At 38.9% G+C, this 9,957-nt stretch overlaps 4 protein-coding genes across 4 annotated transcripts; 2 read left to right on the forward strand and 2 right to left on the reverse strand.

Annotated features, from left to right (window-relative positions):
* The first annotated feature begins 224 nt into the window (after positions 1-224).
* LOC140789444 (protein VASCULATURE COMPLEXITY AND CONNECTIVITY-like) lies at positions 225-1,289 on the forward strand. Its single transcript, XM_073139149.1, has 3 exons — positions 225-393; positions 507-712; positions 807-1,289. Exons 1-3 carry the CDS (start codon positions 295-297, stop codon positions 1,057-1,059), a joined length of 558 nt encoding a protein of 185 aa, XP_072995250.1. The 5' UTR covers positions 225-294; the 3' UTR covers positions 1,060-1,289.
* A 440-nt stretch (positions 1,290-1,729) lies between these two features.
* On the reverse strand, positions 1,730-7,073 carry LOC140789446 (mediator of RNA polymerase II transcription subunit 21). The gene is made up of 6 exons (XM_073139151.1): positions 6,970-7,073; positions 3,856-4,081; positions 3,527-3,598; positions 3,287-3,338; positions 2,197-2,291; positions 1,730-1,980 (listed from the first exon to the last, which is right to left on the reverse strand). The coding sequence occupies exons 2-5, from the start codon at positions 4,060-4,062 to the stop codon at positions 2,215-2,217; spliced, it is 408 nt and encodes a 135-aa protein (XP_072995252.1). The 5' UTR covers positions 4,063-4,081; positions 6,970-7,073; the 3' UTR covers positions 1,730-1,980; positions 2,197-2,214.
* LOC140789445 (uncharacterized) lies at positions 4,788-6,955 on the reverse strand. Its single transcript, XM_073139150.1, has 2 exons — positions 6,730-6,955; positions 4,788-6,545 (listed from the first exon to the last, which is right to left on the reverse strand). Exon 2 carries the CDS (start codon positions 6,540-6,542, stop codon positions 5,049-5,051), a length of 1,494 nt encoding a protein of 497 aa, XP_072995251.1. The 5' UTR covers positions 6,543-6,545; positions 6,730-6,955; the 3' UTR covers positions 4,788-5,048.
* A 618-nt stretch (positions 7,074-7,691) lies between the features above and the next one.
* On the forward strand, positions 7,692-9,841 carry LOC140789170 (probable serine/threonine-protein kinase PBL23). Its single transcript, XM_073138777.1, has 5 exons — positions 7,692-7,803; positions 8,260-8,441; positions 8,529-8,718; positions 8,809-9,200; positions 9,417-9,841. Exons 1-5 carry the CDS (start codon positions 7,692-7,694, stop codon positions 9,756-9,758), a joined length of 1,218 nt encoding a protein of 405 aa, XP_072994878.1. The 3' UTR covers positions 9,759-9,841.
* The last annotated feature ends 116 nt before the right edge of the window (positions 9,842-9,957 follow it).

Consider the following 9,957-nt stretch of genomic DNA (forward strand, 5'->3'; position numbering starts at 1 on the left):
AAATTCTTGTACTTATCAAACTTGGTTGTAGTTGATGTTAGCTTTTGATCTGGCCTAGATTTAGCTAAAATCGTCGATACGAAACTTTCCTTGTGAACTATGAGAAAGGATCATGCTCAAAAGATGAAAGTAGCTAGAAAGAAAAGTATAACATTTGAGCATCTTTAGACAGCTAACATCTACTCTAGTCTTCCTTCTTTTCCTTCCTTTATATTAACGAAAGGAAGGCCTCCATTGCCTCGTCACAATACAAAACAAACACTCCTTGCTTCTCCTCTTCCAACACTCACAAATATGGCAAAAGTGGGAGGAGTCTTCATCTGTTTGCTGATAGTGATCATAGACATAGTTGCTGGCATACTAGGAATCCAAGCAGAGATAGCTCAAAACAAGGTGCGTACTAATTAAGATGATGATTCCACTTGTCAACAAGGCCTTCACTCAAGTATCCATCTAACGTTGCTTTGGATATATATATATATATCTGCGAGTTAATTATATAACAGGGTAAGCACTTGAGGGTGTTCATCTTCGAATGCAAAGAGCCAGTCCACCAAGCCTATAAGCTTGGGCTTGCTGCGGCTGTTTTATTAGCATTAGCGCACGCATTAGCTAATCTGCTCGGTGGATGCGTGTGCATCCGCTCACGAGAGGAATTCACTCGATCCTCCACAAATAGGCAACTTGCAGCAACTACCCTCATACTCTCATGGTAATCATAACTAATTCAAGTGATCGCTCATCTTATAGACCGTGCCGCGTATGGATGACTAAAAAAAACAATTTTGTTGTCTTGTCTTGAAAAGGATCGTCGTTGTGGTCGGGTTCGCAATGCTGCTGGTAGGGGCGATGAGCAATTCAAAGTCGCGAGCTTCCTGCGGGTTCGGGCACCGCCATTTCTTGTCCATCGGGGGGATCTTATGCTTCATCCATGGCCTGCTTAGTGTCTCTTACTACGTAGCCGCCACTGCCGCACTGTGGGAAGAACGGAGGCCGTGGACGACGAGGGATGCCGGTGTTCCTGGTGGCGCGCAAGGAACTCGAGAAGTCCAGCCCTGATCGGCTCCAAAAACTCTTTTGAGTGTTGAATGGTGCACGAGGATGAAAAATATTGGTTTTTTTCTTGGCTTCCGTTCAGTTTTACCATGCAATTCTTTTCATCGATTATTAACTTTAAGTCCCTGCATAAGATGCAATTTCAATTACTTGGCGGTTTATCAGAGCAAGTTGTACTCGAATTGTTACTGAATGAAACCGAAGGGATATGGCGGCAAGTCTTATTTGGAGAATTGTGATTCTGCGGAGCCTATTTCTTTCTAATATGAGTGGGGGATAACCAAGAATCACATCGGTTTACATTAGAATCATACTGAGGTTTGCTATACAAAAATTACCGGAAGACAAAAATTGTAATTACCATAAAATGTAATATAAAAACAAAATTTTAATTTATAAATTCTATAAAATATGTTTCTCAACAGTTAAAGTGAGCTTATATGCAGCCTCTTGACATCTATTTCAGTTAAACCTTTATTGATAGAAGAGAGAGAGAGAGAGAAGATAATAAGACTTGATTTTACATTGGTTTCTCATTTAATGCCACCGAAGCTACATCATGAAACAAATAAAACGGCATCTAAAAAAATTTAATTAAAAAAAAATTGAACACAAAAGCTCCCTGTAGAGGTTAGAGCAATTGATTTTGCAACTGAAGACGCAGAGTGAGAGATAAGCAAAAGTCACTGATCATTATCTCAGCTGGATCAACAATTCTAAGAACTTAAAGCGGATTAAAGTACAGGTTGCAAGTAAAACCTACTGACAAGTATACCATTAAAGAGAGCTTCCCTCATGTTCAGCATTTAGTGGCATACATCACATGCTATCGTGTATTTTGAAGAAAGTATGCACCTAGTTTAGACTTCTAATCCAGAAAGACTTCTCCAACACAACTCCGTTAGTACATTTTGGATGCTGATGCTGCAAAAAATTCATCAACAAATAATATTAGATAGATCTCTGGAAAAAAAAACCTGCCAACAAGGACCCAGAAACTATTCCATTGAACTTCAAGCAGTTTTTTTCTCAAGCTTTGCCAATACTGTTTAGTTTTATTTGTCCAGAAGGAAGAAAGAAAAGAAACATTGCATGTCATCTTACAGAGTCTTACTTTAGAGCAGAGTAATCTGCACTTACATTGAGAATGATCAATCATCAATCTGGTTTCTTCAAGTTTAGGCAATTGTCTGCCGCTTGATTAAACAACACCTGGACCTGCTTCAATTCCAATTCTGTAACAGCAAAACATAATGTATATGCATGAGGAGGCAATCTTAGTATTTCCTCGATATGTGATCTAAAACTCAGTTGCAAGAAATGCTTTTCAGCAAGCACCTTTTTTTTTTTTTTTTGCTTTACTCTTGTTTAGCATTTTTACCAAATTATTTATCTTTAAGCTGCAGAATTGCTGAGTAGCAGGACTCATTGAGGACTTCACTTACCTTCAAAACAATAGTTTCCCTATATTTGTACTATATCGAGAAAAGGGTCTGTTTCGTCTTTAGAAAATATATTTTGATATTTCTAGTTGATGCAAGGTAAAACAGAAAGCCTAAACGGGTTCCAGAACAAGGAGCAATCTTCCCTTTGTGAATAGGCCACCACAGCCTACATATTGAATCATAGTTAAACTGTTCATGTTACCAAGCTTCCAGAAAGTGGTTGCAATACGGGCAGATAAGGGATCGCTTGATGGACATGCAGGAGGTGGGTGCACATGCAAGTGCATGCAAAGTCCACAAGTATACATCAAGATTATTCATGTCAAATATTCAAGAATATAACAAATAACAATATTGAGAAGAAAAAGAAAAGTATGACATAGATTTGTGTTCAGATGCTAAGGTTGCTAATCAATAGCATGCCATACCTGCAACTAACATTATCAGTGATTGGCCATATATGGGCCACTTATATACTGCTACAAACATGAACTTCATAAAAGTACACCTGAGCTCTGTTTAAAGTGACCTTACCTCATTGATCCGAATGTTGTTATAATGCTATAAAACTGTATTTCTAAGTAATCTGAATCTACGATGTGATATGTAATGATGATGAAAGATAAACTTCCTGAAAGTATCTGGTTACAATAAAAGGCTCCTAAACCAACCAACTGAAAATGTAATGTGAATAGGTGAACCTAATTAAAAAGAAAAGTAAGCCCATAGGAAATGTGAAACATTATCAGTCAACTGAACATCTGAGTAATAGCAATAAAATTTACCTGCAGCCTCTAATTGTTTTTGAAGCTCGAGCCCTACAGCTTCATTCTCTGCCTGGACATTTTCGTTGACATGCAAAAGTTACTTTGTGCAGTTAATTTCATTACCAATGTTAGCTTCATTATCTATCTAGATTAGAAGCATACATTCTGCTATTTTTATTGTGTGTCTTGCTTCTAAATTTTTTTTACTAACTGGTTATCCAATTCAGATAACGAGGTAATGAGCGAAATAATGCCTACTTGGAGCTCCGCAATTCTTTTCAACTGAGCTTCTTCTCCTGACAACGGCAACGCAGCAACAAGGGCATCAAACTGCAAAAGAACAGAGGCTCTTCTCACGTAAGCAAGATACACAGAAAAGCACTCAACCGTGATTTGCAATTGAGTCCAAAGATCAAAAATAATATAACAGTCGTGAACCCCCGCCCCTTCCCAACCACCAAAAGAGTAAGTTTTATAAAATTGATATAAGATAGACTAGTTATTATGGTAAGTTAAACACAACTGCAAGACACTTTTCTAGGACTGGATTATGGTAAGTTAAGAAAATTGAGCAAATTTGCATCTACCTTCTTCCCGGCTTGAACAAGAGCTGCACCCATTGTCTTGGGATGCTCAGATATGTTGATCGTTTCCTCAGATGGATTGGTGGCTGGTTCAGGATAATCAAATGAAAGGCGCACTGGTGGAGCATCTCTTTGAAGTGTTCCAAAGGTATTTAATGCAAGAAGAGCAATGGTATTAACTTGTTCTTGCAGCTGAGAGATTATATCCATTATTGACAACTACAAATCCCTGAAATAAAAATAAAGAATGAATTAAATAGATTGATCATCAGAAAAGGGCAAACAAGTGTTTAAGAATGCAAATATAACAGCTTCTACTACATACGCTATGGTCAGGATATCCACATTTGACATCAAAAGTAAAAATGAAAGGCATAATGTCAAAGAATAATAGTAGGTTTATACATAAACAAGTCCAGCAAACTAGTAGACGGAATTGACTGGCCTGCTCTATGACTACAAGCTTTCACATGGACACAAACTAATTATTAAAAATCAAGATCAAGAAAAGAATATAGGAGCCATCTGACAGTTGGTCCAGACAGAAAAGATTATGACTTTTTTAACTTTCATCATGTTATATTTGATATATAATGTTGAAAATTTGCATTTATTGTATAACCCTGAAAGTATCGGTTCTTTCATGTAGTTGTTACTGCTGAATACTGCTACTGCAGCTCCATTGTGCTGCAGCAACTGAAACAGACTGTTGCTGCAGTATAACTTGTTTATAATGACGGTGAAAGGGCATGTCAGATGTGCCATGCACAGATGCGTGGCAGTATTAAGTATTGGAAAAATATGTGGCAATGGCTAATTATTGATTGCCACCGTCATGGTCCATGCCAAGAGCATGTTCTGTGCCACTGGCATGAGTATTTGCCTGAAACTTCAAAAGCTGAATTAGAAGCAACTTGTACACAGAACAGAGGAAATAATCCACCAACCACAACAAATTGTATAGGTATCAGAATAACATGACTTTACAAAATTATTAATAATCTAAAATATATTGTAAGATGCTACAGAGAAAGATCCACTACCCACATCTTTAAGTTGCAACAACCCCGCTACCATTAGTAACCTAAACTACCACTTAGTACATTATAAAAAGAAAAGGATGTGTTGGCTTCCTCTCCTTAGAGGAACTAGCTGCTGGCTAGGACTAGAAACATTTCCAACCACTGCAGCATCAACTATGTGGTCTTGTCATGCATTATTTCTCCAGATGGGACTTCTCCTATAGGGAAGGATGGTTCCAAACTCATTTCTGCATTGCACTTCCCCCGCCCTTTGCCTCTAGCGCTACCTCTCCCTTTGGGCCGACCTCTCCCTCTACTGCTGTTACTTATTAATGATGCTACATGCTCCTGCGTCAACACACCCAAAGTGCTCTGAGATGGCGTGGAGGGAGAGCAAGAAGATGTACCCTCTTGCTCATGAGAATCTGCTTGATCAGCAAATAGCTGTGCAATTGCCATCTGCTTTGCCTTCCAAGCCTTCACGTAAGATATTTCGTAGTGGAACTTTTGAGCGATGTGTGCCTGCAAGGCAGCCACTGGAATTGAGTTCATCATTTTGACTAAGGGCTTGATCTCCCGGGCAATAAACTTTGAGTCTAACTGATGGTGGTCCTTAGCAAGTGAAGGATTGCGGCAAGTATGGGGCCCACTGTATTTTGTAATTTCCCACAACCCATGACTCATGCGCACCCGTGCTCGCAACTTCCACGGACATATTTTCTCTTGCTGACACTTAATATAAAGCACATTAGAATTTGAGTCCTTGACTTTGAATGGATGATTGGATGAAATTGCATGTGCCTTTAAATAAGTTTGTAATTCCTCCTTACTTCTAAATTGTAATCCCTGACGCAATTCATCATCACTTAAATGCACAGGATTTGGCATCCCTGGTTCTAAGGTACTATTGGCTGCGCGAGATGCCCAATCTATATCAGACCACTCTGGTGGGGGCTGAAACTCATGAACATCGTCATCCTCAACTGGGTCAGCCTCCATATTCCCACCAACATTCTTCTTACTGGCATCATCAACTAAGGCATTTCCCTCAGCTTCCCCACATCGATCGACAACATTTCTTTTAGGCTCATTAGCATCATGCCCTGAGCATCCGTCCAATGTCGTATCATTCACTGTTGGCTGACTCGAGCCTACAGCATACTGATCTAGCTGCATATGTTTGGATGGAGTGATTTCATGCTGTGGACCATCCATTACATTTTGTGCTTCATCAGAACTAGCATGCAATAGTGGTGCTTCACCAGACTGGGTAAGCATTTGAGAAGATCTACCATCGTTTAATTGAGAGCATTTCAAACCTGAGCAGCTGATGCCTAGATTGCATTGTCTTACCTCTATGTAGAGTTCCACCAATATACCTAACTGTTGAGGCAAATCAAGCATTGCGTCTACTGCCTCATCATCATCTATCGGCATACTTTCAAACCTACCTCCTCGATACGTAGGTAGCCTAAATAACAATTTCAAATCCCACTGCTGCCTATCTAACTTGGTAATGTTATAAAGCTTCTCCAAGAGATGCTCATAGGTGGAACTCCTATTAACCTTAACAAGCTTCCTCATCCCACCATCATAGTTAACCCCATCTGCCTTCCTCACAACTCTACCACCCCAATAGCATGCCAATGACACTGATCTATGAGCCATTTTCTGCAACCAAGATAGCAAAATTTAGAGAAGCAAATGTCCACATATCTTGACAGATACCAACATCAAAATGTCTATCTGCTTTCATAGATGTAACCTGGCTTAACTAACGAGGCGCAAAAAAGACGCAATAGAAAGAAAAAGGAAAAGAGAGAGAGAGAGAGAGAGAGAGAGAGATTAAGACTACCACTCGCACATCGCAACAACCAGACAAGGAGATGCTTCTGTTCTCCCAATGCCAAACATCGACTTACTTCGAACTCTATCCGAAAACTATATCCCCATCAAAGCAATCGAACATCAACTACCGAAAGACAAAACCCTATCATTTCTCCCCAAACTCAAAGCAACTAAATCGTAAGGTAAAAGATCTAATAAAACTAAATATTGCAATTTCGAACAAAAACAAGGGGAAATTATTACTCGCCTCGCGAGTATCACGAAGATTCGAGAAATGCCACTGCTACCGGTCGGAATCGAGAAGAGGAGACGAGAGGAGGAGGAGATCGGTAGGGCTAAGCTCGATTATTAGAAATGCGGGTCGGGTCGGGTCGGGTCGGATCGAGTTAGTTTTGTCGGGTCGGATCACCGAAACCGTTATGCATAATACGTTAATGCAAAAGGATATATATAACGCTCGCATGATAATTGACAACTAAATGATCGTTAATTAACTGAAATAACGGTACCATTTCCACTTGTCTTGCAACCGAATTGTCCGGCCAGCTCAATCAAAATGCTGGAAAAGAGAAGAAAAGGAACGGCAATGAGAGCCTAAAATTAGATTTATCCTCCGGATGGAATGGCAGAAACCAAAGAAACCGTGTCAATTGTTTCTATCCACCGGTGGCATAGCAAGAAAAAAATAATAATAATAAACCCAACAAATTAAACAAAACAAAAAAAGTTTCTTCCAAGATTTAGGATCTCCTACCACCATCATTTTATTTGTGAATTATTGTGGTAGTTCCCGTTATCTGTTAAATTATTTTTGCCCCGGGTTTTCTGCAGATTTCATTGTGTGAAGGTAGAACTAGAATTTTCAGCTTTCCAAATAGATTTGTTGAAGTTTGTTTTGGTTTTCTTGCTTTGGTGGTGTTTGAAGAATTGAGTGTTAGAATTGAATAGAGGGGTGAAAAGAAACGAAAGATGGGATTTTGTTGCTTTAAATCATCGAAGGTGGAGTCCCCTAAGAATGCAGACGTCGGAATTGGAAGGAACAATCTTGCGTCCCTCGTCAATAATATCAGAGTTGAGTCAGGTACTTCTGGTTTTCTCCTTTCAGATGTATTTCGTCATGGTTACCTGCTTCATGATTGACCAATGACAGTCTGAAACGAAAGTGCAGCAAATTTATCAAACTTCCATATAGGTATCATTATTAACAAAAAGTTCAGCAAAAGCTTTTTGAAATTTCCAAATGCAAAGGCTCAGAAACAAACTTTGGAGTTTGGTATTAGAGATGAGCTCCAAATGCACCATATCCATTTTACTTCCACTTCACAGTCAGAACATTCAATTGGTGGAAACATATTTGTGCTATCATTCTTTTTTAACTTCATTATTTGCTATTGACTCTAAATAAATAAATAAAGACAAGGAATAAAGTGAATCTCTTTTTCACCAATTTGTTACTTCAAATATTACAACTTCATTAATTCCTTATAATGTTTGTTTCCAAAGTCAAAAAAATGATCTGCTCGTATGTAATGTGCAGATAGCCGTAAGCACAGGGCTGTAACCGAAGATATTTTGCGAATCGGCAATGGGAATAGTTCTGCTCGAGTTTTCACATTTGCTGAACTTTCAGCAGCAACAATGAACTTCAAAGCCGAATCTCTTCTCGGTGAAGGTGGATTTGGCAGAGTCTATAAAGGACACCTTGAGGATATAAATCAAGTGAGTATAAATACCGTATTTCTGTTGTTTTTGAACTAAGTATTTCAGTTTGGATTGAGGTTGAAGTATTTAGCATTCATTTCTCAGGTCATTGCAGTCAAGCAACTTGACAAGAACGGCTTACAGGGAAACAGAGAATTTCTCGTTGAAGTGCTGATGCTTAGTCTCCTTCACCACCAAAATCTCGTTAATTTGATTGGTTACTGCACAGACAGTGATCAAAGAATTTTAGTCTACGAGTACATGCCATTGGGTTCATTAGAAGATCATCTTCTTGGTAATACTATAGAACTTTGAGATTGGTTTTCTGTCCTCTTTTTTTTTGTGCAAGATTTCTCATCAATTACTAGCTTGCTATCTCTTACAGATTTATCACCAAATAAGAAACCACTAGACTGGAACACAAGAATGAAAATAGCAGCAGGTGCAGCCAAAGGCCTCGAGTATTTACACGACACAGCAAATCCCCCAGTGATATATAGAGATTTCAAGGCGTCTAATATACTTCTTGACGACGAGTATAATCCAAAGTTATCTGATTTCGGCCTAGCTAAGGTCGGTCCAGTTGGAGACAAGAGCCATGTGTCTACGAGGGTAATGGGTACTTATGGTTACTGTGCACCAGAGTATGCACTCACAGGTCAACTAACAACGATGTCGGATGTGTATAGTTTTGGAGTCGTATTTTTGGAGATCATTACTGGAAGAAGAGCTATTGATAGTTCAAAGCCATCAAGTGAGCAACACCTTGTTCATTGGGTATGTCTAGTTACCAAACATTAAGTCATTGTGAAAACAAAAATTACTATCTCCACAGTAGATAAGCAAGAAACTTTCAGAAGGAATTTCCTTGATATGAACACTCATTTATTTATTGCTCCTTCATCTACTAATTAGTTATTGCAATATTATGAATTCTTTTGTATAATTCTTCAGTAAAGTTAGTTTATATCACTCATTAATCATATTATGCAGGCAGAGCCACGCTTTAAAGACAAGAAGAGGTTTATCGAAATGGCTGATCCCCTACTTGAAGGCAAATACCCCTTAAAAGGTCTATACCAAGCTCTTGCAGTTGCAGCAATGTGCCTTCAAGAGGAAGCCAGCACCCGCCCGTTGATTAGTGACGTCGTAACAGCTCTCGAATATCTCTCTGTTTCTAATTACAATCCATTAGTGGGAAGCAACGAATCTGTTCCCCAGAGCTTACCTTCTCAAGATTCACTTGCAGAGAGAAATAGTTCTTGTGACGATAATGAGGAGGAAGTACTATCACAAGAGGACAGCAATGAAGAAGATGGTTTCCATATCCCGTAGAGGGAAAAAAGTCAAAAGGCCATGTAAATAAATCCAAGATTATCTTTATCAGAAAGAGCATCGGCAACTAGACTTAAATATTGACAGCTTTGTTGTGATTGTAAATATTGACTTCGTTCACCTCTTTTTTACCCAACTCAGCAATGCTGCTAACCTGGGAAGATATGATCGTATACATGTAATCCAATAGTTGATATGC

Source organism: Typha latifolia, chromosome 5 (genome assembly GCF_019914945.1).
Source record: "Typha latifolia isolate L0001 chromosome 5, TyphaL0001v2, whole genome shotgun sequence".
NCBI classification, from domain to species: Eukaryota; Viridiplantae; Streptophyta; class Magnoliopsida; order Poales; family Typhaceae; genus Typha; species Typha latifolia.